Consider the following 27,121-nt stretch of genomic DNA (forward strand, 5'->3'; position numbering starts at 1 on the left):
GACAGTCCATGCAGTATCATAAGTATTATTGTATGTGTTAAGTAAAGTGAAGAACATAATGATGCATCTATGAACACTGCTCAAAAAAACGAAGGCAACACTTTTCTTGATGGACACATTATTCAAGTTAAAAATCTTTTCTGATGTACATTTGCTGAGAACAAAATGACATAACGGTCAGTGGAAACCAAAATCATCAATCCACTGAGGGCTGGATTTAAAACCACACACACACACACACACACACACACAGTGAGTTTCTGGACAGTCTATGGTGGTACTTTTACGGCATTACATAGCATAGATGCTGAGATGGATTTAGGTCAGGGGAATGAGAGGGCCAGTCAATGGTATGAATGCCTTCATCATCCAGGAACTGCCTACACACTCTGGCCACATGAGGCCGGGTCCTGCACCAGGAGGAACCCAGGGCCCACTGCACCAGCATAAGGTCTGACAGTCACTCTGAGGATTTCATCCTGGTACCTAACAGCAGTCAGGGTACTGTTGGCTCTGACATGGAAGTCTGTGTGACCCTCCAAGGATCTGCCTCCCCAGACCATCACTGACCCACTGTCAAACCAGTCACGCTGGATGATGTCACAGGCAGCATAACAATCACCTCGGCCTCTCCAGACTCTTTCACACCTGTCACATGTGCTCAGTGTGAACCTGCTCTCATCACAGTGTGCCAATGGCAGACCTGCCAATTCTGGTGTTCTCTGGTGAATGCCAGTCGAGCTGCACGGTGCTGGGCTGTGAGCACAGGTCCCACTACAGGACGTGGGACCCTCATGCCACCCTCATGGAGTCACTTTCTAACAGTGTGGTCAGAAACATGCACACCAGTAGCCTGCTGGAGGTCATGTTGTAGGGCTCTGGCAGTGCTCCTCCTGTTCCTCCTCACACAAAGGAGCAGATACCGATTCTGCTGCTGGGTTGATGTCCCGTCCAGCTCTCCTGGTGTAACGGCCGGTCTCCTGGTATCTCCTTCATGCTCTTGACACTGTGCTGGGAGACACAGCAAACCTTCTTGTGACCTCACATATGGATGTGCCATCCTGGAGGAGCTAGACTATCTGTGCAACCTGATTGGGCTGCGGGTACCATCTCATGCTACCAGTAGTGACAAGGACACTAGCAGAAGACAAAACTAGAGAAGAATCAGTCAGGAAGGATAAGGAGAGAGCAGCTGTCTGTGGACACCACATGTCTTGCTTTTGCCTCTCCATTGCACCTCTTGTCACTGATCACTTGTGCTTCTTAAATGGACAGATTGATATCCCTGAATTTCAAAAAGTGATTTTTACTTTCCAGAATATAATGAATCATGATGTTGGACATTAGTTTAGATTTGAATAAAATATTCAGTGTTAAGTAGAATAGATAGAATACTTAGCAACAGCTGTCTGAAAAATTTTAGTGACTAAAGTTAGAGAAAAAAATTTACATTTATTTATTTTAGCAGTTTTGGAATGTGAATGTAACTAAACATGTTCAGTCAAATGCTGTACTTAAGTATAATTTCAACGTACTCACAACTAAAACATACATATTACATACTTACATACTGCGTAACAAAATGAAGTGCTTGAGAAGGACTAGCACCTAAAGACAAGTTAATGGTAAATTAACTAAAACGGCACCCTAAAATGGTGGTGCCATTTACCTTACTTTACTGACAAGGCTAAACTTGAGCATGCCTGTGCATGTAGCTTCTCAATTCACTTGGCACAAAGAAAACCCACAAAATACACAATATGAAATCAAACAAAACCAGAATCCTGCAATGTGGACAGAAGGTGAAGGCAAAGTCCGTCACCTTTGCTTTTTACTTTACTTTACAGTTTTTTACAGTTGTTTACGCACTAAAATGAAAATTTTCACACAATTAACAGCTCTTCACACTCAAGAAGCAAAACACCTGTCCATAGTTGCACAACAATAAGCACAGACTCAGCTTCACACTTTTTGCAAAACATTACACACAGTGATTTGCAAAACTCTACACGCATTATCACACCTTAGACACAGATAAGGATTGTGAGGTTACTTCCTTCTCATTACAAAGCCCCTGCTTGCCAACGACCACACTAATGAACAAATTGGATAATCACATCCACCTGGTGTGGAAGCACACAGGTGCTTACTGTAAACCAAGTGGACCACATGCAGTACATTGTCGTTTGGGACAATGTATCTTTCCATCGATCTGCTCTGGTCCACAACTGGTTCCATGAGCACCCTGAATTTGCAGTCTTATACCTTCCACCATACTCCCCATTCCTAAACCCAATAGATATATTTGTCTACACTTTACAGTAGTAAGAAAAACTACTATTTTGTTCTGATTTTCATTGTTGATCTGTTACTGTAACTGAGTATGGTAAGAAATAAATATTTTCAGTCTGCAGCAGTCTGCAATCAGTGTTGTGTTTGTTTGTTGTATTTGTATACTTTCTCTGTATACCTCAAAGTAATCATGAAGAATGTTGTGGGTTTGACAATATCTTTTTGTCATCTAAATTCCTCAGAGGCCTCTGTCCCAGTCTCTTCATCTTCCGAGGCTGGTCCCGCATCCTCCTCCTCAGACCCAGATGCCTCAGATGCAGGAGGAGACCGAAGGTCAGTGTTGGGGCCCCCTTGTGCCGAGGTGATGTTGGAGGGCTGGTCAGGGTGTTGGCGATGGAACTCCCTGATGAGCCGTGCGTCCAGGATCTGACGGGCCGGAACCCATGACCGCTCCTCCGGACCGTACCCCTCCCAGTCGACGAGGTACTGCAGGCCCCTTCCCCGGCGACGAGAGCGGAGCAAGCGGTGCACCGTGTAAGCAGGGTCCCCATCGATGATGCGAGGCGGTGGGGGTGGCCGGGAGGCGGGCTGCAGGTGGCTCTCCCGACACGGCTTTAGCTTGGAGACATGGAAGGTGGGATGAATCTGCATGGAACGGGGCAACTTGAGTCGAACAGCCACTGGGTTTATCACCCTCTTGATGGGGAATGGACCGATGAATTTGGGGCCCAACTTCCTCGACTCCACCCTCAAAGGCAGGTCCCGGGTAGAAAGCCACACCTTCTGTCCCACCTGATAAGGGGGGGGCCTGGGAGCGGTGACGGTTGGCGGCTGTCGAGTATCTGTCGGCGGCCCGTAGAAGTGCAGCCCTGGCCTGTGTCCAGGTCCGGCGGCAGCGGCGGATGAAGGCCTCCACTGAGGGACAGACGGTCTCTTTCTCTTGAGCAGAAAACAGGGGAGGCTGAAAGCCGTAAGCGCACTGGAAAGGGGAGAGTCCAGTAGCGGAGCTGATGAGGGTGTTGTGGGCGTACTCCACCCACAGCAGTTGCGAGGACCAGGAGGCAGGGTGCCTGGAAACCATGCAGCGGAGCGCCGTTTCCATTTCTTGATTCATCCTTTCTGACTGACCATTAGACTGGGGATGAAATCCAGACGTCAGGCTGGTGGAGGCCCCCAGGAGACGGCAGAATTCCCTCCAGAAGGTAGAGGTGAACTGGGGGCCTCGATCGGAGACCACATCAGACGGGAGGCCGTGAATCCGGAACACGTGTTGCAGAATCAGTTCAGCAGTCTCTTTGGCCGATGGAAGCTTGGGCAGGGGCACGAAATGAGCCATTTTACTGAAGCGGTCCACAATAGTCAAAATGGCGGTGTGGCCCCCTGACAGCGGCAGTCCAGTGACAAAGTCCAAAGAGATGTGGGACCAGGGGCGGTGAGGCACAGGCAGGGGTTGCAGGTGGCCGGCAGGGGCCTGCCGAGGGGCCTTGTTCTGGTTGCAGATTGGGCAAGCGTTAACAAAGTCTCTGGTGTCCTCATCGAAAGTAGCCCACCAGAACCGCCGTTGTAGGACCTCCTTGGTACGGAGGATCCCCGGATGGCAGGTGAGCCGGGAGTCGTGGGCCCACTGCAGAACCTCCGTCCTTAACTCCTGCGGGACGAATAGGCGGTCTTGGGGGCAGGAGCTGGGCCCGGGCTGGTCCTCCAAAGCAGCTCTAACTTGCTCCTCCACCCCCCAGGTGAGAGCGGCCATCAGACGAGAAGTGGGGAGGATGTTGTCAGGGCTGGGGGAGTCCTCTTCCCCGACCATGAACTGACGGGACAGGGCATCAGGTTTGACGTTGCGGGAGCCTGGACGGTAGGAGAGAGTGAAGTTGAATCTGGCGAAGAAGAGGGCCCACCGGGCTTGACGAGAGTTCAGCCTCTTGGCCGAGCGGATGTACTCCAGATTCTTGTGGTCAGTCCAGACGAGAAAGGGGGTCTTGGTTCCCTCCAACCAATGGCACCACTCTTCCAGTGCCAGCTTCACCGCCAACAGTTCTCGATTCCCGATGTCGTAATTTCTTTCAGCTGGGGACAGACGCCGGGAGAAAAAGGCGCAGGGGTGAAGCTTCTGGTCCCTGGCAGCACGTTGGGAGAGGACGGCCCCCAACCCCACATCCGAAGCGTCGACTTCTACGACGAACTGTCTCTCGGGGTCAGGGATCAGGAGAATGGGGGCTGAGGTGAACCGCCCCTTCAGGTGCAGGAACGCCTCCTCGGCGGCCGAGGTCCACCTGAAAGGGACCTTGGAGGAGGTGAGGGCGGTGAGAGGTGCTGCCACCGTGCTGTAGCCCCGGATGAACCTCCTATAGAAGTTGGCGAACCCCAGGAATCATTGCAGCTGTTTGCGGGAATCAGGGACGGGCCAGGAGGTGACAGCTGATACCTTGACGGGGTCCATCTCCATGCGGTCCCGGCCTATGATGTACCCCAGGAAGGAGACAGAGGGGGCGTGGAACTCGCACTTCTTCGCCTTGACGAACAGGGAATTCTCCAGCAGTCGCTGCAACACTGTCTGGACGTGATGAATGTGTTCTTGCTTGGAGCGGGAGAAGATGAGAATATCGTCTAGGTAGACGAACACGAACTTATTGAGCATGTCTCGGAGCACGTCATTGATGAGGGCTTGGAACACAGCAGGGGCATTGGTGAGGCCGAAAGGCATCACCAGGTACTCGTAATGTCCAGTAGGGGTGTTGAAGGCCGTCTTCCACTCGTCTCCCTCACGGATCCGGACCAGATGGTATGCGTTGCGGAGGTCCAACTTAGTGAAGATGGTGGCCCCTTGGAGCAGCTCGAAGGCTGAGGCGATGAGGGGGAGAGGGTAGCGGTTCTTCACCGTGATGTCGTTGAGCCCTCTGTAGTCGATGCAGGACCTTAATGTCCCGTCCTTCTTGTCGACGAAGAAGAACCCCGCTCCGGCAGGTGAAGAGGAGGGTCGGATGATCCCGGCGGCCAGGGCGTCGTTTATGTAGGTCTCCATGGCTTCCCTTTCAGGTGCGGACAGGGAGTAGAGGCGGCCCTTGGGAGGGACGGAGCCGGGAAGGAGGTCGATGGCACAGTCGTAGGGCCGATGAGGGGGCAGAGAGGTGGCCCTAGCCTTGCTAAACACCTCCCGGAAGTCGTGGTAGTCAGGGGGCACCATGGAGAGGTCTGAGGTGGAACGGGAGCTGGCCGGTGGCGTGGATGCCACTGCTGGTCTGAGGCAGATCTGTTGACAGGAGGGGCTCCATCCCAGGATGGACCCCGTGGACCAGTCTATGTGGGGGTTATGACGGCGAAGCCAGGGGTAGCCAAGAATCAGGGGAAGGTTGGGAGATCTCAGAATGTGAAACTGAATAGTCTCTTGATGTGTGCCGGACAGAAGCATCGAGATGGGAGTGGTTTGATGAGTGACAGTCCCCAGGAGATGACCGTCCAGGGCGCTGGCTGGCACGGGATGAGGGAGAGGGACCCTAATGAGGTCCAACTGGCGGGCGAGCTCCTCGTCAATCAGGCTGACGTCCGCCCCCGAGTCGATGAATGCGGCGAGGGTGTGGGACCCCCCTGGCAGCAAAAGCTGGACGTGGAACAGAGGTCTTGGGTCGGGGGCAGAGTTCTGGGAACGGCTCAGCAGAATGCCCCTCTTTACTGCTGAGCCCTCCCTTTTGCTGGACACCGGGAAACAAAATGGCCGGCCTGGCCACAGTAGAGGCAGAGATTTCCCCGGTGTCGTCGCTCTCGCTCCTCCGGCGTTAGGCTGGTCCGCCCCACCTGCATGGGCTCCGCCCCTCCATGTATGGGTTCAGGAGGTGGGACAGGAGGGGCTGGGAGTCGACGTTGACGGAAAGATGGCCGGTGATCCCCTCCCTCGTGGCGTTGTTCCCTCCTCCTTGTCTGAATCCGCCTGTCCAGCCTCGTGGTCAACTCGATGAGTCCGTCCAGGGAACTGGGGAGGTCGAACGAAACCAGCTCATCCTTCACGTACGGTACGCGTTGGAGGCTAACTGAGCCTCATGCTGCTGGAGCATGCCCTCCACCCGGGCTAGGCGAGACTGAGGTGAAGCAGGGTCTGCTGGGTCCATTTCTGGCCAGATTGTACTGAAACGGGTGTGTTTGTGGACCCAAATGCAGTACCAGGCTCGCAGGAACAGTTGGTAATGACTTTTATTAGCACCACAGCAAACAGGGAATGCAGCAGGCAGAATAAACACAGAATAAAGTTCGTTCTTCGGGCAAGTTGCCCTCACACAGTCTCTGAGGCTCAGATGAGGGAAAGAGATCAAGCTTATGGCAGCCAAAGGTGGCGAGGCAGATGCACCGTAGGCTGAAGCGCCGGCTGATCGTGCTGAGAAGCCGACGAGGAGTGAGCTGAGGCGAGGTCGGGAGCCGGTGGGGGGGTCGTAGCTAGAAGAGCCGTCAGCGAAGGCAGAAGCACCGTTGAGGAGCAGGCAGGAGGGTAGACGAGGCCGGGCGGAGGAGTCGAGACCAGACGAGCAGGCAGAAACCAGAGACGCTGAAGCAAAGCACGAGGTCGGGGACAGAAGGCAGGTGAGTTTACCGGGAGGCAGACGAGGAGAGCAGGTCGGGGACAGGCAGAGTTGGCACCGGGAGATCAGGCAGGAGAAGAACGCTGGAGAGTCTCGCATAATGCTAAAAAACAATCTGGCAGTGAGTGAAGGTGCTGGAGAGGCTTATATGCAGGGCTGGTTGATGAGCTGCAGCTGTGTAGGCAGGTGAGCAGAGTTGGGCTGATGAGGTGGGCGCGGCTGGCAGGTAGAGTGAAGCAGAGGGAGGGGGAGTGGAAAAACACTGCAGCAGAGTGGCAGGAGAGGACTGAGAGACAGGGATTGTGACAGTAGTGTGTAACTGACTGCAATAGTGTCTGATCATTTGAAGACTGTGTTAGTGAGATGAAAACAAAACAGCATTTTTATAAATATGTGTATGTGTTTTGACTGAAGTGTATATGTTTTGACTGAAGTGTGTCATTTTGCAAACAATCTAGGAGTTATGCAAATTGAGTGTGGTGTTTGGATAATTGTGTGAATATTTTGAAAAAAGGAGCCTTGTTTTCAAAATTGCGTGTAAACAATTGAGAAAAACTGTAATTGCTGCACTGCTCAGTGCAGCTGAACAGCCAGTCAGTTGTGACTGTAGCACCATTTGCTGGTGAGAGACAGACTGTGCATCCCAATACCCAAACTACCATACTATGTAGTGTGCCAGAAAAATACTTAGTATGTCCCAATACATAGTATGTTGTAGGGGAAATACCTTTTTGAGAATGTTTGCACTCGTAATAAAGTTAAAACCTAATGAGGGAAGCAACTAATCAAGTTAATAGCTCTGTAAACCAATTATTAATTTGTCAGCATGCTTATGAATAATGAATCAATCTCAGTATCTGGATTATGAATTCTCCATACAGTGATCTTTGTTCCTGCTCAAAAGAAATAAACACAGACAATGACTTGGCGATAAATGAAAATTTATTTAAGCTAAATGGGTAACAACTGAATAAATGAATGAGGATAATATGAAATAACACAAAATAAACAGTATGTATAAATGGATTAAACTATTTAATTTGGCGATAGTGAGAGAGTATGTTAAGGTAAATTGGGAATGCAGGGATGCGCAAAATATGAATCTAAGGAATCCTAAATTAAGATTAAGATTAAGATAATTAAATCTCCTATTCGACATCAGCTCTTACCACTGCCCAGCGGGTCACCTGTGAAGGGAATTTGTTGCCTCCCTTCTTAGCAGCGAATCATGCAGACGTTTCTCCTGGGGCCCCGAACTGTCACTTTGTAACTCCCAGACTTTCCAGCAGAATGAAACCGGCTGGCGCACTGTGGTGGGGGGAGCGGTTGAGCCAGTGACATCCTGTGGGTGCCCCAACATCAGTTTCCTTATGCTGCAAAAAAGTCTTTGGGTTTAGCACAAGAACCACTGGGGCAAGTGGCTGGCAGCTGCTGGGTTTGATGAATCTTTGGTTGAAGAAGCAGATCGAAAAGGGCACTTGTCTACTTTGTTATAATCGCTTATAATAATGGTGAAAACAATATCGTTGGCCATTCGTTATAGTTATCAAAGTTATTATTAACGCGCATGAAAATGTTGAAAACACTGGAGATAAAAGAAAGCTGGATAAGCAAAACTTAAAAGTTTAACATAACTTTGATCGTGAGAGTATAAAAGCGTAACTAAAACATAAATACAAAAGAGGCTAAGATACTAAAAAGAAGAAACAATAAGGAAGAGAAGTTAAAAAAGAGAGAGCAAGAATACAAGACAACAAGAGAACAAGAAGACAAGAGAGAGTGTGGCCAGTCTGATAAGGCGGTCTTCTTAGTTGTAAAACAGGCTGATTACTTTATTTCAAAAGAAACTTAATACTTTTTATTATACGAGATCATATACTTTGACATGTTACGCGCGATAGGCACATACTCTTCTCATTATGGTCAAAATCGGTTCTTAACATCCAAGTAAAATGAATACAATTATTATACCACGTGTATCAGAAAAGTACATGTATAAACTGCTTCAAATACACACACTCTAGACTAACCTATAGTTGCAACATATAATGAAAAACAAAATGAGGAAACACATATTCATGAAAACAAGTTGATTGATAAACCCAACTATATTTTAACTCTAAACTCTAAATAATATGGGGCTCCTTATGGGAACCCACTTTAACTACCATAACAAGATGGCAGTATGGCTCCATGTCAAATGAGGGATTAAAATCTTATTTTCTTAATTCCCTTAATTTTTGCCTTACGGAAACAAGAAAAACATCATTCAACTAACAAACAAGGACCATGCACATCCACAACGCTACAACATGGATAAAAAGTATAATTTCACTTTCAACAGACAAAGAAGAAACACCAAGAAACATTTGGTAAGAGAGTGGAGGTCGTGATTTCCCTGGGGCAACGCGAATGGACAGGATGTGGCTGAGAGAAAAAGCATTGTCTCACGACAACTAGTGGGTCATTCATCACCGCGTTTTGCCCCAAGGCTGGATGCTTTAAGATGGCATCTGAAATTTGAGGGATCCCAAGTGACTTTTTACCTCCTTTTGGCCTAAGGATGGCTGAAAGAATTTTTTGTCCAGTCGGGGGTAATACAGGGGTTGAATCCTAAACATCTGACCCCCGGTGGTCTCGTGGGTCTTATAAATTACTGGTTCAAGGGAAGTCCAGAGAGGCTGTTCCTCTACAATGTTAAGAACTGAACAGCTGTTTGCTTTGGTGATGGTGTGGCTGGTAAGGTCCTAAACAGGAAATGCCTTTCAAGATGGCTTTGTGAGTGCATCTCCGAAGCCTACAGGCAGGCTGGGAGCCTCCTACTGTGGTCCATGTGCACTCCACAGGTGAAATGGCAGTGTCAGTGGCCTTGGGGTGAGTGTGGAGGACATATGTACGGCGGTAGCATGGTCTAAACCCTGCCCACTCATATGGTGCTACCTCTTGGACATGTCAAGCTCCTTTTCGGGTCTGTGCTCACTCACACTCAATGACACAGGGCTGGATGTAGTCAGCTGTGTTGCACCTGACTCCCCTCTTAGGCCAAAGATCCACCCAGGTTGGTTGCTTACCACTTCAGATGGCTGGGGCCCCCCTTGCCCACTACCCCTTAGCCCTTGCCCACTACCCCTTAGCCCTTGGCCCTACCCCTAGCCCTTGGCCCTACCCCTAGCCCTTGGCCCTACCCCTAGCCCTTGCCCACTACCCCTTGGCCCTTGGCCCTACCCCTAGCCCTTGCCCACTACCCCTTAGCCCTTGCCCACTACCCCTTAGCCCTTGGCCCTACCCCTAGCCCTTGCCCACTACCCCTTGGCCCTTGGCCCTACCCCTAGCCCTTGCCCACTACCCCTTGGCCCTTGGCCCTACCCCTTAGCCCTTGGCCACTACCCCTTGGCCCTTGGCCCTACCCCTTAGCCCTTGGCACTACCCCTTGGCCCTCGAAATGAAGCAACAAGGGGTAGGGGTTGAAATCTTTCCCTAGGAATTGGGACACCACTCACTATGTCACCGCGTTGGTTATGTTCATGCATACATAACTATTTCAAACAGGAAGCCATGAGCCATCTACATTTCCAACCAGCATCTACAATGGAGTCTCCAGTTGAGTTCATCCTACCGATCGCGTTTGCTGTATTCATCATGCTTTGTTTGATGAACGACAGATGATGACATGATATGTACGACAGGGGACTTCTGCTAGCTCGCTAGCTAGCTAGCTAGCTAACATTACGAGGCAGCATAGTTATAGTAGCTGGTGTTATCATAATGTGATAACCATCAACCACCAATGTAATGCAGTAACTTATATTACAAAAGCATTAAGGGGGAAATTCAAACTGCAGAGACGAAAAGACACCAACCGATTATATCTAAATATAGTCATGTTGTCATTAGCTTCAGATGACTGTATTTAAGGTTTCAACCCCATCTCAGGGTCTTCATCAGGAAGGTTAGATGTTCAAGCTTAAAGACACTTCCAACACGCTTTTTGGTATGGCCGTTATATTGATGATGTATTTATAGTCTTTGATGGCAGTGAATCTCAACTTTTGGATTTTCATAAATATTTGAATTCCATCAATCCCAATATTCGGCTTTCTATTGATTACTCTCAACACAGCATTAATTTTTTGGATTTAACTATTTTTAAGGGAACTGAAGGACAGTTGCATACCACTCTCTTCAGGATAAGAACGTCACGCAACACTATTCTTAGAGCAGATTCTTTTCATCCTCACCACCTCATAGAACATATTCCATATGGTCAATTCCAACGCCTACAGCGCATTTGTGATCGAGAAGTTGATTTTGGTGAACAAGCAGAGGCCATGTCCAGTAGGTTTTTAGATAGAGCTTACAAACCTCGGGTGATCAAACAGGCATTTGACAGAGCTCAGTCACTTGAGCGGGATACTCTTCTTCATAAAAATAGACACAAACCTGTACATCAGTCTCGTTCTTTTTTTGTTACTACATATAGTACACGTGCTGAACAAATTAAACGGATTATTAAAAGTAACTGGGCCATTATTGAGAGTGACAATCTGTTGAGTCAAGTGTTTCCTCAACCACCTGTCATTTCTTTTAGACATGCCCCCACTCTCAGGGATAAGCTCATGCATTCATATCTTCCAGCAGATAAAAAAAGCACCTGGTTGACCAAGCCGGTGGGTACTTTTAAATGTATGCAGTGCCCTCACTGTGATAATGTCCTGCAAACTAAAAGTTTTGTTGATGTAAATACAAACAGGATTTATAAACAAAGTAATTTCATTAACTGTAACACTACTTTTGTTATATACCGCCTGTCCTGTCCATGTGAGGAAGGTTTTTTCTACATAGGCCGCACCAAAAGACGCCTGAGAGATTGTCTAGCTGAGCATAAATATGCCATTAGAATTAAAAATCATGACTACCCCATCGCCAGGCATTTTAGTGAATATCACAATGCCAATGACTCCTTACTGCGCATTGAGGGCATTGAGCACATTAAACCTATGGTTAGGGGTGGTGACAGAATACAGAGACTTAACCAAAGGGAAGCTTTTTGGATTCATCAGTTGGATGCATTAAAATATCCTGGTCTTAATGAAGATATAGACCTTACGTGTTTCCTTTAATGTTTCTGTTATGTTTAATATGTTTATCATATCTTGAACATATGTTGAATACTGGTTCATGGGTATTTTATTAAGTTTGACTGATGTTTCTTTTGGTTATGTTTTGTGTGTTTTTCTTGTTTTCTCATTCTCTGTGATTTATTATCATGGTTCATTGGCTTCACCTGTCATGTCATTAACTGTGTCATGTGACAGTTTCTCATTGGCTGCTGCTGCTTTATAGATGAAACCACACCCTGGTGCATCTGTTTCTCCAGCCCTGATGAAGACCAACAGTGGTCAAAACATGTTGGCTTTTTAATGAGTTGGCCATTATATTAAAGGCTTTTTAATCTAATCTTTCCTTCCTCATTCTCATTTTTGTTTGGAGTGCCTGGATTCTTTTCCTGTTTGCAGTATTTTGGAGTTCCCTCCTTTTTTCCAAGAGCGCCCGATACCTTTTTGGATCTACAATCTACAACACAGAGCAACCAGTTATCTGTTTTTTTTACGCTTTTTGGGACCTTTGAAAACAGGGAGATTGTTGTAAGGATGTATCATTTTTTTGTGACAGTACAGACTGTATTATTACCACATGACCTGAAAGTTGTGCAACACCATTATGAAAGTATAAAATCTGCTGTTTTAGATGAAAGTTAAAGAGATTAGATTGAAGAAAAGAATCTGAGACCAGCCTGTTTAATGCTCCAGCTTTTTAATTGTGCATCATAAATTGGTTTGTGCTAAAGCGTTCGTTTCATAACACATTCAGTCTCCTCTTATTGAAGAACAAAGAGGAAGTCCAGCTCCTGTTTACGTCTCTTGTCGCTTCGTCCCTTCAGCAGCGTTACAGCCAAACACAGAATCAAAGATGTGATTAAGCATGAGACTGATGGCACAGAGACAAACACACTGTTACTCCTACAGCAGATGTTTGTGTGTGTGGTTGGTCCAACATGTCTCTGTGTGTCAGCACAGGAGCTACTACAGGCTGTAGGCACAGACAGATGGCAGTTTGGAGGAACACTCATCTTCATGCCAACAATCTTCACCTGTGAACACAAGAAACACGCGAGTCAGTCACAGCTTCAGTTCCCCTACAAAAGGAACATCAGCGACACTGAAGGCCGAATTTTTTAGGAGCACAGAACAGGAAGCTATGTGTATACTGGACACAGTCATGAAAACAACACAAAATGTCAAGTGATTTGGTAAATTCCACATGTTGCTTAACAGTTTGTGTTGTTTATCACCCTTCAGATGCTACCAGGCAACACTGTTATTTAAGACGCTCTTTTTTTGTTTTTAACTCTGACTCTGTTCAGACATCAGGGTAATTAAAATATTGATATATACCTCCATGATTCATCTGAAGACAGCCTGAAGTATTACGTTGCCCTGCACACCAGAATGTCCAGAAGAAAATACTGCCATCACTCCAGAGCCAAGTGTCTTTCTGAAAGAAGAGAACAGAAAAGATTTACTAAAAAAGCTGCATCCTATCAGTAATCAGACCTGCTGTAGTGATAACTTACCTGCTGGCAGTCAGAGCCTCCAATCCAGGTTTCACGACTATCCTGAGTGATTGTCCGTATCATCTTCTGAATGAACTGATACTCATGGTGATTGTGCACTGATGCAAGGTGTGACTTCAAGTTCTTGCAGTTTCTCTGCAGGACAGACAGACAGACACAGACCAGATGTGAAGCTGCACTCTAATCAGAGCTGGGCCAAGGCACAAGCGAACTAAGCACCTGCTTAGGGCCCCGTGACCACTAGGGGGTCCCAAGAGCAATTCACTTGAAAAAATAAAAAAATAATTATTTTTTTCCATGCGTGAGTGATGATGATTCATATATTATCAAATGTACGTTGTTGTACAAAAAGACAATATTATGTTAACAGAGCGTAGTTTCCTACGGCCTCTAGGAGGCTAGGAGCAGGTGGAAGGCCTAATAATGTCGCAACACAGGACATAGCTTTCAAGGGCAGAAAAAAGAAAAAGGAAGAAAGAGGAAGAGGAGAAAAAAACGACAAGATAAAGATATGTTTGCATGTCTCGGTAATGTAACGTTTAGTGTCACAGAGATTTTGAAAAGTTTCCTCAAATTAGGAAAGTCCCTAATTATTGTTGATATTTTGTTCCAACTACGTTAACCTATGATAGCAAATTCACTAGCTAACGTTAGTTCAAAACTAGAGACATTTCTCTTTTAAGTGGAAGGTTAGATAGCTTACTATTCAAGCTAACGTTTTTGTGTTTGTGTAATACTTTGAATAAGTTGATTCTCGGTATATATATTCTGGGTCACTTTTTGGCATCAAAACAACATTTTTGATAACGTTTGATAGCAAATGTTTAATAACAACTAACATTAATTACAGACGCGGTGACGTTTGCTAGCAATATGTTTTTGCATTAATGAATTAACTTATAATAATGTCGCAACAAAGGACATGCCTTTCAGGGGCAGAAAAAAGAAAAAGGAAGAAAGAGGAAGAGGAGAAAAAAACGACAAGATAAAGGTATGTTTGCATTCTCTGTGTGGCCAGTAGGGGGAGTTGCTGATTTTTCAACAAGTTTGCAAATCTGTTGTCTGCTTCCATGGCCTTAATCACTGTGGATTACAATCTAACTACAACAAAAAGTTCTCACATCTAGTTTTACAAGTGATGACAATAGAGGGCCCCAAAATCAAATTTTGCTTAGGGCCCCATGGAGGCTTGGGCCGGCCCTGACTCTAATACTGTACATTTGCTTGTCTCCTTCACCAACAGAGGGGCGGAGGTTTGGCTCAGATATTGGGCTGGTTGAAGTTTATTTTTGTAGAAGAGGTAATGGAAGACTACTTCAGTCTTCAAACATGGAAGTTTTGCAGTGTTTAACTTCACTGTTGTTCTGTTGTCTCTGCTACGTTGGCAGATTTAATTTGAAGGATTTGTCTTTGGTCACATTTACTTGATCATTAGCAATGCTAGCTGCGGATTCCCGTAGCGCCACCAGCAGGTCAATGAATCCTCTGACTTTTCTTCAGAGGCAGCATGTCCGTGACTTCGACTGAAATCTCCAAACTATCAGATGGACTGTAAATAAATGTGACTCAGACATTCGTGTTTCCCTCAAAATGAATTGTAATAACTTTGGTGATCCTCGCACTTCTCATCTAGTGCCATCATCAGGTCAATTTTAATTTTAATTTGTTGTATACTTTGGTTTGTGACCAAATATCTGTGAAAGTGATGAGATTCCTGTTCTTAATGTTTCAACTCATAACTCCATAACTGCCAAACACAAAAGCAAAAGTTTTGTTTACTGAATTATTTGGTTCTAGTCAAATCAAATGTTTAGGCCCCGCCCCTTTCCACTTAAACACATTTTCTAGTTTAAATGTTTTTCCAACTTCTTACATTTTCACCATATTTGGTCCAAATCTGATTTGCAACCTTTTGAATGCAGCATGTCATTGAAAGCAAATGGAAATGAAAGGTGTACATATTTCAGTGTAATAAATAACCAGAGGAACCTGGAGACACCAAGTCAGGGTAAAATGCTGAATAATCAGCTGTGCAAGTCAACATCAGCAAATTAAAACTGGTGCAGAAATGTTTCACTGAATCCAAAACATCCTGATTACCTCAGCTGTAGCCCAGGACAATACTCTCGGAATGTACTGGAAACAGCGACCTTCAAACTCTTGCCAACCATCGCGACAAGTAGGAGCTACAGGAACGTCAATTGAACGTTCTGCAGTGTCAGCTGTAGGAGCTTCAGGAGCATCAGTTGCATGAGCTTCAGGAGCATCAGTTACATGAGCTGCAGGAGCCGCAGCATCTGGTTGACAAACAGTATTGTGAGTGATGTCATAACATTGTGTCATTTAACAGCAAACAGAAGTGTAGCTGCAGAGTGTGAGGGCAGGAGGTCATCAAGACGAGCCCCCTCCTCTTTGATCTGTTGACTTTGGCTCTGGTCACATCAGTCTGTTTATAGAAGCTTTGCTCTTTGTTTCATTGAGGCAGGTGACAACAGCTGATTTCAGTTTTCACAGTTATTAATCACGTTTGTTAGCATGTTCTCAGATACATACAATGTGTCTACACATGGATCTATACCTGTACTGTAGTTCAAACTACACAGAGGAAGTTTAACACTGATACTCACCATCAGCTGTAGCCACAGCTATCATGATGCAAAAGAGTAGAGACACAGTCTGCATGTTGGTGGTGGAGATGATGGTTGAGCTCTAAAAGGAAAGAGACAGATGACTAATAATCCTGAAGGGAGCTGAAGTGAACAGAGCAGTGGAAGTGAGTCCAGCAGAGGAAGGAGAGAAGATGTAGAGAGAGCAAAGAGAGGAGAGTGGTAGCAAACCTGCTGAAGAATGATCTTCTCTTCTTCTTCCTCAGTGTCAGCCTGTGGTCTTCCTGTGCGGAGGTGCTGAACAGGAGAAATCATCAGCTTTTATATACACTGACTTATCTTGATGAATGTCATCACATCTGCTTATGCCTTTTTCTTTTTAAGGCTTATCAGTTTGGATGCTGGTCAACAAATCAAAGTGCAGCACATCCCACACTGTTGTTTAGTTTCAACCTACTGACTGTGTGATGTCTCCATTACAATTTAAGAGAAAGTTCTGTGAGTTTGGCTGCACATAACTAATAACGTGAAATCGAAGAGGTTAAATTATTTCAGAAATCAACTGGCAGTATTTCAACTAAATGTATTTAAAATATGTATGTAATTACTTTTGAGTATTTTGTAATTTCTATTTTGCAGACAGAAAAAACCAAGATGCAAATTGTAACAAAACACTTAAAGAGCTTATATTTGTGCGTTTTATTCTCAAATAAGACACACTTTTGTCCCCAGGTTTCACTGCAGAAAAAAATCTACAACACTTAGCCTAATGTCAGTCTCTGGCTAAATCCAAGTGAATCTACTGTTCAGTGTTTTGGCCCTGATCACACAGAAAGGGCTTTAGCAGCTGGAGGCGTATTTTTTGTAATAGATTTTAATCATAATGAAGCTTTTTCCTCGCAGTTTTTGCATTGACATATGCCTCATGTTTCTGTGCTCTAGGCGCCAGCCCGTTTTACCAGAGTACTCTGAACTGAGGGTCCGTCCCAAGTCTCTTAAATTACTGCTAGTGCTACTGCTAGCTGACTTTGCTAGCTGTTTAGCCCCTCCCACCTAGGAAAAAATGTGAGGAGCTAGCGCTAGGAGCGATGAGCTAGCATTGTCGGTTTAAGAGACATGAGACGTCCTTTCCACTGTAGCGTCACGTGAAGCGACGTCCATTTCTGATAACGGCGGCACAGCTGGATCTGCTGCATATCTACATCCCAAGTCACATTATATTTGCTGATCAAAATTATATTTGCTGATCAAAGCAAATATAAGCGTTTCATTGCAGAGAATGCATGTAACGGGTACACTTGCGCTATTTCTCCGCCATCCCATTCAAATGAGACAGATAAAGGGGGCGGGTATTTATATGTCATGGCCTCAAGCTGAAAAAGACTTCCTGTTAGGAACCTCTCGACCATCCTAGCTCGTAGCTGCTTAAAGCTTGCTGCTAGCTCCTCGCTGCACAAATAAGAGACTTGGGACGGCCTAGAAGATGGTGGACCTCGAACGACTTCCGGTTCAAGCGAGGAGCTAGCAGTAGCGCTATAAAAATAAGAGACTTGGGACGTACCCTTTGTTGAGAAAACTGCAAGTTTTACATAACAAGTAAATGACAACAAGTTTACAGTTGGTAAACAATGGAGGAGAAACTGGTGGTAGTGGTTGCTGGATACCCAGAGCTATACGACTTCACAAAGCACAGTTAGCACCATCTCAATAGAAAACAGCAGATAAGTGCAGTACTGTAAACGTCCATGATGGAGGAGAAGCTCCTGGACCAACTGGTGGTACTCCCCATGATCCAGCCTCTTTTTTAGGGTCTCATGTACCCACACAGATCTCTGTTTATCTGCTGACAGCCTCTCACCCTCAACCAGAGCTACAGACAGCACCCTCTGCCTCAGCATTTCAATTAAAAAAAAAAAAAAAACAGTGCAGTGCGTTTCGTGCTTTGCAACCTGCAAAATGCTTTCTGTAATCGGGGTCTTAGGTGGTACACAAAGGAGGATAAGTTGTTAGTATTGGGGGAACAAGGAGGGGGGTGCTTCTCTTTTTCTTCTACTGTTTTTATATGGTATCACACTCTGCTGTAATGCTACTGTTTGTGTCTTTTTAAACTGTAACAAGATACTTTTTCAATCACTTTGTGCCCAGCTTTGCCAACAGGAATGTACTGTGTCAGTGAAACAAGACTGAGAGTTCACAGTCATGCTGACAGCTCTGTGAGGCTTCAGATGTTAAAGGGAAATGAGTTGAAACTGAATATTCAGACTGTACTGAATGAGAATGAAAAACTACATTACAAATAATTCTTAGGTAGGTTGTGACTGAATGGAAATTACGTTACATGTCCCAGGTTGTGTTAAGTTTTGAATTATTGTAAATGATGGATTTGCTCCAACCAACAATCGGTGGAAGAAATCTGGTTCAGGGTCACAGATGCTTAAACAGGCGAGATGTCCTGGTGGTGTTGTAATGTCCACCAACGCCTTAACTAAACATGTGGGCTGAAGACTAATATTTGATGTGAGTGTTGCTTCAAATTACACAGGTCAGTCTGTGACAGCGTGTTTACTCCAGATTAAAATCATGCAAAGGCAAAATGATTGGACAGACACATTTTTTAATGATTAAAGTTTAAATTATAGTGTTCATTCAAAGATTAAAACATACAAGGATGGAAGCCATGATGAGAACAAACATGCAACAAAGAAGAATTATATTTAAGTAATGCAGCGTGGGGTGAGCATAGTACACTGACAGATGTTATATCTGAACAGGTTTGCATTTTCTGTGCCCAAACTAGCAACACTTGTGGACATTTCTCAGATAAATGTGTGTGAACATAGTATAGAGAAAGGACTGGAAGTCATTTGTAGCCCAGTGACCACTAGTTGAATACCTATGGAAGACCCATTGCTGTGATTACGAGACAATAATGAAACATTTCTCCAAACTCTCAAACATTAATGATACTTGTGACTCACACCACAACACAGTGTCAAACATCATAGTGAGCAGCACTGGGGCACCTCAGGGGACGGCCCTGTCTCTAAAATGAATTACTATTATTAGGGATGCACAACAATATGGGTACGTCATCGGCATCGTCCAACATGCTTTTTCTTATTTTGCACAATGAATGAATATTACATACATTAAAAATCATTGTATTTCATGTCTCCATCTGCTGGTGAGCCGTCAGGATAAGAGTGTGCATGCATAATATGATGTTAATTCCACTACAGAAGAGAAGTGATGATCACTTAAATTAGTTGGGAAAAAAATGGATATATGGATATTGGTATTGGTTATCAGCCAAATGAGTTGGTATATCTTATCTTACTATATAATGATGAAAACTCTGTGTGTGTGTGAGTGTGTTCCACGGGGGCGCTATAGCAACCCATTGAAATGTCAAACTTTGAATGGGCATATCTCATGCCCCGTATGTCGTAGAGACATGAAACTTTGCACAGAGATGCCTCTCCTCATGAGGAACACATTTGCCTCAAGAACCCATAACTTCCGCTTATATAGATTTTCGGCCATTTTGAATTTTTTGAAAAACACTTCAAATGGATCTCTTCCTAGGAAGTTTGAGCGATCTGCATGAAACTGGGTGAACATAATCTAGGGACCAATATCTAAAGTTCCCTCTTGGCAAAAGTTGGAAAACTTACTAAAACTGAGCTTCTATAAGGCAATGAATATTGCGGAGGGCGTGGCTCATCACATAAAGGTGTATAACATCTCAAGGGTTTCACCCATCACCACGCAACTTTGTAGGCATATGACCACACATAATCTGAGGGGACCCCTCCATTATTGACCCCATCAAACAAAATGGGGGCGCTAGAGAGCTCATTTCTTATCTAGGCCTAACCGCCATATGGATTTTTACTAAACTTGGTAGATATGTAGAACAGGACGCCTCAAGGTGACTGGAGAAATTTAACTCTAATTGGCAACTGGGTGGCGCTATAACAACAGAAAAATGCTTCAAAATGGCTAAAATGCGACCGATCGCTGTGGCTCCCCCTGTGGACCAATGTTGGTGTTGTTTTCTAATGTTTGGTATGACTAAGTCATGGTATGGTATGCTGTACATAATCACGGAAACTGTCAGTGTGTCATTCTGTCAGTCAGTCATTCTGTCTGTCCCCCGTTTTTCTACTCACTGACGTGGTCAATCTATGTGAAACTGCACATAGGCATTGAGGACTGGCATAGGTAGAAGGTGACAAAGCTACCAGTGGGTATGGACTAGTTAATTTCCCTGAGGGAGTCTTCCCAAGGGATTAATAAAGTTCTATCTAATCTAATCTAGTATTGAATATTGGCAAAACAATCAGTATTGTGCATCTCTATTTAACTATTAGGAGGTTTCTGCATTCAGATTCTCTGTCTGTTGGAATGGACATGAAAATAACACATAGTTAAGTATCCGAATAAAAACTAATGCATTTACAGTAGATTTTTCACCATTACATCATATATATATATATATATATATATATATATATATATATATATATATATATATACTGTGTTTGGAAAATAATTGTGTTCTGAACAAGTTAGGAATTATTTTTCACTGGGCTACAAATGACTTCCAGTCCACTCTGTATACTATATCCATACAAATCTACGTGACAATGTCCAGAAGTGTTGGCAGTTTGGGCAGATAATGCAAACCTTATCAGACATAAGATCCTCTAACATACGGCCTCTCCCTGCAGTGATTCTTCTTGGTGGTATGTTTCTACTCGTCTGTCTTATTATTGTATGTTTTAATCTTTGAATAAACACTATAATTTAAATTTTAGTCATTAAAAAGATGTGTCTCCACTGAGCCTGTCCAACCACTTTATCCTTGTGTGACCTTAATCTGCAGTAAACGTGCTGTCCAAGACTGACCTGTGTAAACTGGAGCAACACTCAAATGAAATATTAGTCCTCATCCCACATGTTTATTTACAGCGTGGGCAGACAGTACAAAACTACAAGGACGCCTGTTTGTAATGTTTGTGCATCCATCTCTAAGTGCCAAGTGACAGTGGCCGTGCATCTGTGACCCGAAACCAGATTTCTTCCTGATGGTTGACGGGACAAATCAATCATTTCCAATAACCTTTGAATGCCAACTCATTTCCCTTTAATATCTTGGGATCATCACAGAGCTGTGAGCAAGACTGCAGACTTTCAGTCTTGTTTCACCGAGATTGTACGTTCCTGTTGACAGAGATGGACACAAATCCATCATATAAGTAATTTGTTTTTTGAAAATACATTCTATTATCACATTTAAGGCATTCAGTGGCCTCAGTATGGGTCTGACCTGCATTAAAAAACATGAGCTCTTCTAGTTTCTCACACCACAGCTTTGAATCTGCCAATCAGGATATCTTGGAGGCGGAAGGCTACGGATTCAGGGGTGCATGCTGGGTAGTTTCTGTCAGTTGAAGCGACTGTTGACTGACTGAATGAACAGTCAATTAAAATGAAACTGGAGGAAATGAATAATGAGGCCATGGTGATGCACTGGTTCTTTCAGATGACAGAGAGACTGGGCATTTAGCCTCTTTCAGGAGCTATAAATATAAGTGCAGTGGAGTGAGTACTTTTCTGTGATCTCCAGCTTTACAGGCAACCAACTGAACGAGTGCAAAAGACACAGAGCAGCAGCACAGTAGCAGAGTGTGATGCTGAACACAAGTAGAAAAGAAGGCTGTACGATAACTGAAATGTCCACATGTGGAATGAGGGTCAGAAATAGAGTCTGTGAAACCAAGACGGTGGTCAAGGAAGGGCTGAGACGGAGACCAGAAAACTGAAATCCTGGTGGATCAAAGGACAGTGCAGTACAAACAGTACAGTATAATACAGTTGATACTTTTAACTTTCTTACTTTGATTTGTCGTAAACATTAACAATGAGAGAAGGAGAGCAAGAAAGCGTAGCTGGTACCGCGGTACCGGTGTATCAATCAGGTCTGTGCACAGATAGACTTCAGGTGGTGCTCAGGCCGCTGTTCCTTTGCCTTCTGTCTAAATAAGTGCCCTTTTTGCAAGACATGTTTTTTCTCTTTGTTTTAGTCATTTCATATTTAGGTTTTTTGTAATTTGGCCCATGGCATCAATTATTAAAGGTGTTCTTTGCTTGACAACAGCATTCAAGTCGTGTCCCTGCCTCTCCCTCTTCAACTCCCCTTGTGGCAGCTGCACGCAAATCGAGCAGCATCACGTCTCTATGACCTGCCTTCATGCACAGCCCGGTAACAATAGTGTTTGGCCTGATGCTCAGCATTGTTTGTTACTGTTGTGAAATTAAACTTTTATTAAAACATCTGAGTAGAGCCAGTCTAACAGACAATACCCACTCTTAACAACAAGTAAGCTAGTCTGACGTCCATCTCATTCCAACTCTTTGTCAGATTGGGGGTCACAAACCGGCCAGTGTGAACAGGAACAGGGTTACGTGTCTTTTTAATCCAAAACTCTTTTTAAAAATAAAGTTTACGTCTCAAATGTTGTGTCTTTGATAATTAATTCAAACAAAAATGACATGCAGTTTGGGGCTGTGCTGTGTAAAGAGCACTGAGGAGGAGAGGAGGAGTGTGCAGCTGCACGTCTGTTCTCTGGGATTCTTAAACAATATTTAAAGCTTATTTAGAAGATAATAATAAGAATTAGAGTGTGTATATTTTAAAAAAGAAAGACGGAGAAGAGAATGAGGAGAGTAGGACAAACTGAGAATAGGAGAGCAAAGCAAAGGATTCGAGAATAAAGTAGAGGAGAGGAGAACGCACTTAGCCTGATTGTTGCAGCTGAACATGGGGCAACTTCATAGTTTGGAGGGTAGATTGTTGGTTTGTCATTTTATTTTTCAGACAACAGCATTTTTCAGTTTTGTGTAAAGATTTCTCGTTTGTGATGGTTATTATAGAGACCAATTGAGTGGGCACAGTGTATCATTGTTTTCTTTGTTGTTGCCTGTTATAAATAAATTATAAATGTAGAAAGTGAATGTGTGCATATTGTATAAATATTCAGACACCTCATATGTAAGCTAGACTGACGTTTCCCTGCTGATTACTACGCACAAATGTACTGTATATACATACACCTGAGCACCTGCCCTGCAAAATGTCTGTGCACGGCAATGGTATCAACACTGTGGAAAGTCAGAACTGAAGCCGTTTTGAATATTCAGAATTGGTATTGATAAAGTGAGATTTCTGACAACACGACTCCCTCCCAATATGTTCAATGAAGGGTCCCCAGATCTCAAAGGAATACTTCTGCCCCCACATGTTAATTTGTATATCAATACTCAGCATGTGTTGTGTTAAATTCAAAAAAAGGTGAACATTCTTGGTGAACTGAAGTAAAAGGCATCATCATTTTACAACAGCAAAATATATCAAAACATCCATTCACACAACTCATGCAGTAAAATTCAAGTCTCACAAACAGGCATTTTGCTAAAACATATTATATGAGGTATAGATGGAGATTATCTGTTCACAAAACAAACAACTCTTAGTTTGGATGACTCATTGATAATAACCAATAAATGTAACATTCATCTTCCACTATGTATTTCAGCCCTTTGTCTTCTGCTTGCTGCTCAGTTGACTAATTAAATTATGATTGATTACAAATTGATTGTAATTAATTATGAAGAATAAAATATCTGGAATTATTCACTTGACACTATGTTATTTCTAAGCATTAAAGCAGCAGCAGCAGCAGCAACAGCAGAGACATCACACAGTCAGTGGGTTGAAACTAAACAACAGTGTGGGATGTGCTGCACTTTGATTTGTTGACCAGCATCCAAACTGATAAGCCTTAAAAAGAAAAAGGCATAAGCAGATGTGATGACATTCATCAAGATAAGTCAGTGTATATAAAAGCTGATGATTTCTCCTGTTCAGCACCTCCGCACAGGAAGACCACAGGCTGACACTGAGGAAGAAGAAGAGAAGATCATTCTTCAGCAGGTTTGCTACCACTCTCCTCTCTTTGCTCTCTCTACATCTTCTCTCCTTCCTCTGCTGGACTCACTTCCACTGCTCTGTTCACTTCAGCTCCCTTCAGGATTATTAGTCATCTGTCTCTTTCCTTTTAGAGCTCAACCATCATCTCCACCACCAACATGCAGACTGTGTCTCTACTCTTTTGCATCATGATAGCTGTGGCTACAGCTGATGGTGAGTATCAGTGTTAAACTTCCTCTGTGTAGTCTGAACTACAGTACAGGTATAGATCCATGTGTAGACACACTGTATGTATCTGAGAACATGCTAACAAACATGATTAATAACTGTGAAAACTGAAATCAGCTGTTGTCACCTGCCTCAATGAAACAAAGAGCAAAGCTTCTATAAACAGACTGATGTGACCAGAGCCAAAGTCAACAGATCAAAGAGGAGGGGGCTCGTCTTGATGACCTCCTGCCCTCACACTCTGCAGCTACACTTCTGTTTGCTGTTAAATGACACAATGTTATGACATCACTCACAATACTGTTTGTCAACCAGATGCTGCAGCTCCTTCCTGTCGCAGTCGTTGGTTTAACATAGACGGGCGCTGTTTCCAGTACGTTCCGAGATTATTGAGCTGGTCTGATGCTGAGGTAATCAGGATGTTTTGGATTCAGTGAAACATTTCTGCACTAATTTTATTTGGCTGATGTTGACCTGCACAGCTCCTCTCACTTGGTGTGTTCAGGTTCCTCTTGTTATTTAAAACGCTCTGAAATATGTATACCTTTCATTTCCATTGTCTTGCAATGACATGCTGCATTCAAAAGGCTGTAAATGTTAAATTCAAGAACACTGTTTAGATGATCAGACTCATGAGAGTAAAATTTGGACCAAATATGGTGAAAATTTAATAAGATGTGAAAAAAACATTTAAACTGTAGAAAATCTGTTCAAGTGGAAAGGGGCGGGGCCTAAACATTTGATTTGACTAGAATGAAGTTATCTATGAAAACAAAACTTTTTTATGCTTTGCAATTCAGATGTTATGAGTCAAAACAGTAAGACCAGGATTTCATTACTTTTGCAAAGTATATTAAAACAGTTAATGCTGATGTGGTGATGGTGCTACATGAAAAGTCAGAGAATCAGAGATTTCAGTCAATCAAGTAATTGTGACCAAAGACACAACTATCTAATTAAAGCTGCCAACGTAGCAGAGACAACAGAACAACAGTAAAGTTAAACATGTGAAACTGTCCATGTTTGAACACTGGAGTAGTCTTCCATCACCTCTTGGACAAATAGAGCAAAAATGTAGTGGCAACGTTGCAGAACTGAAAGTTCTTCAGCGTGTAGGAGAACTACTGTTGCCAATGTGAAAACCCTAATGGCCCTCTGTAGAGCCAGTATTTGATTGGTCTGGTCTGGGCTACTGTAGAACAACATGGTGGACTCTGTGGTAGAGGCCTCACTGCACAAGTAGATATAAACATCAGGTTTGAAGGGAACGAAAATACAACAAGTCTTGTTTTCAGGTGATTATAAACTAATGAAAACATGGTTATGAATATTATATACAAGTTCTGCTAATACACTGTGTCCCTATAAATCCTCCACACTGGACTTAAACTTCAACCAGCAGTCTCTTGGAGGAGACAAGTAGGTTTACAGCATTAGAGTGCAGCTTCTCATCTGTCTGTGTGTTTGTGTGTGTCTGTCCATCTCCCCTGTAGAGAAACTGCCAGAGCATGAGCGCACACCTTGCATCGGTGCACAGTATGGAGGAGTATATGGCCATTCAGACGTACATAAATACTTTAACTCTGAACAATCCAGAAACTTGGCTTGGAGGCACTGACTGCCAGGAGGTAATTTATCACTGCAACAGGTCTGATCACTGATTGGATGACACTCTCTAATGACATTATTTCTATTCCGTTTCTCTAGAAAGATACTTGGCTCTGGACTGATGGCAGTGACTTTTCCGCTCTGAACTGGTGCCCAGAGCATCCTGCAGATCTTGTCCCATCTCAGAGTTGTCTGCAGATGAATTCAGAAGGTAAATCTTAACACATTCTTTGACGTGATGTCTAAACTGAGTTAAAGCTAAAAAGACAAAAAACGTTAAAGGACAAAAGTCATAAATAATGTTGGCTGTTAAAATCTGACAAATGATGAAAGGATGAAAAAACAACATGTGAATCAAATGATCTGTAACTGTCTCCAGCCCACACGGAGCTTCCTCCTCTGTGCTGTGAAAATATCGTCCTTTAGCGCCACTGATGTTCCTTTAGCAGGGAAACCGACTGACTGTGTTTCTTGTGTTCACAGCAACTAACTGCTGGGCTGACCAACTCTGCAGCTTCACACGCCCATCTGTCTGTGCCTACAGCCTGTAGTAGCTCCTGTGCTGACACACAGAGACATGTTGGACCAACCACACACACAAACATCTGCTGTAGGAGTAACAGTGTGTTTGTCTCTGTGCCATCAGTCTCATGCTTAATCACATCTTTGATTCTGTGTTTGGCTGTAACGCTGCTGAAGGGACGAAGCGACAAGAGACGTAAACAGGAGCTGGACTTCCTCTTTGTTCTTCAATAAGAGGAGACTGAATGTGTTATGAAACGAACGCTTTAGCACAAACCAATTTATGATGCACAATTAAAAAGCTGGAGCATTAAACAGGCTGGTCTCAGATTCTTTTCTTCAATCTAACCTTTATTACTCTGACCTCAAAAAACAAAGTTTGCACTTAATCACTGTCACAAAAATGATACATCCTGATAATGATCTGCTGCTTTCAAAAGGCCCAAAAAGTGTTTCAGACATGTCTTTAAGTGTATACATCTCATATCTCTGATAAAGACCCTGACATGGGGCTGAAATCCTCCGAAAACTTCCAGCTCATCTCACCATGATCATCTTTAATACCTTCCAGTGTTAATTTCATTAACAAAAACCATGATGACAATTATCCATCAGTGACCTGTGTTGTTCAGTGATAAGGACCAGCAGACTGTGATAATGAATAAAA

The 27,121-nt window shown here is 43.9% G+C and overlaps 2 protein-coding genes across 2 annotated transcripts; one reads left to right on the top strand and one right to left on the bottom strand.

Annotated features, from left to right (window-relative positions):
* Nucleotides 1-12,657: 12,657 nt before the first annotated feature.
* On the bottom strand, nucleotides 12,658-16,488 carry LOC117253021 (type-2 ice-structuring protein-like). Its single transcript, XM_033620342.2, has 6 exons — nucleotides 16,332-16,488; nucleotides 16,122-16,203; nucleotides 15,595-15,791; nucleotides 13,495-13,629; nucleotides 13,316-13,415; nucleotides 12,658-13,011 (listed from the first exon to the last, which is right to left on the bottom strand). Exons 1-6 carry the CDS (start codon nucleotides 16,413-16,415, stop codon nucleotides 12,944-12,946), a joined length of 666 nt encoding a protein of 221 aa, XP_033476233.2. The 5' UTR covers nucleotides 16,416-16,488; the 3' UTR covers nucleotides 12,658-12,943.
* A 7,457-nt stretch (nucleotides 16,489-23,945) lies between these two features.
* On the top strand, nucleotides 23,946-26,769 carry LOC117250520 (type-2 ice-structuring protein-like). The gene is made up of 6 exons (XM_078171164.1): nucleotides 23,946-24,099; nucleotides 24,228-24,309; nucleotides 24,640-24,734; nucleotides 25,818-25,952; nucleotides 26,032-26,143; nucleotides 26,416-26,769. The coding sequence occupies exons 1-6, from the start codon at nucleotides 24,016-24,018 to the stop codon at nucleotides 26,481-26,483; spliced, it is 576 nt and encodes a 191-aa protein (XP_078027290.1). The 5' UTR covers nucleotides 23,946-24,015; the 3' UTR covers nucleotides 26,484-26,769.
* Nucleotides 26,770-27,121: the final 352 nt, after the last annotated feature.

This window comes from Epinephelus lanceolatus, chromosome 9 (genome assembly GCF_041903045.1).
Source record: "Epinephelus lanceolatus isolate andai-2023 chromosome 9, ASM4190304v1, whole genome shotgun sequence".
Taxonomy (NCBI): domain Eukaryota; kingdom Metazoa; phylum Chordata; class Actinopteri; order Perciformes; family Serranidae; genus Epinephelus; species Epinephelus lanceolatus.

Coding starts and splice junctions, on each gene's coding strand:
- LOC117253021 (XM_033620342.2), bottom strand. CDS start 16,415: ATGATTTCTCCTGTTCAGCACCTCCGCACAGGAAGACCACAGGCTGAC. Junction 13,630..15,594: donor TGTCCTGGGCTACAGCTGAG/GTAATCAGGATG, acceptor TCTGTCCTGCAG/AGAAACTGCAAGAACTTGAA. Junction 13,012..13,315: donor TCTTCAGATGAATCATGGAG/GTATATATCAAT, acceptor TTGTGTTCACAG/GTGAAGATTGTTGGCATGAA.
- LOC117250520 (XM_078171164.1), top strand. CDS start 24,016: ATGATTTCTCCTGTTCAGCACCTCCGCACAGGAAGACCACAGGCTGAC. Junction 25,953..26,031: donor GAGGCACTGACTGCCAGGAG/GTAATTTATCAC, acceptor CCGTTTCTCTAG/AAAGATACTTGGCTCTGGAC. Junction 26,144..26,415: donor TCTGCAGATGAATTCAGAAG/GTAAATCTTAAC, acceptor TTGTGTTCACAG/CAACTAACTGCTGGGCTGAC.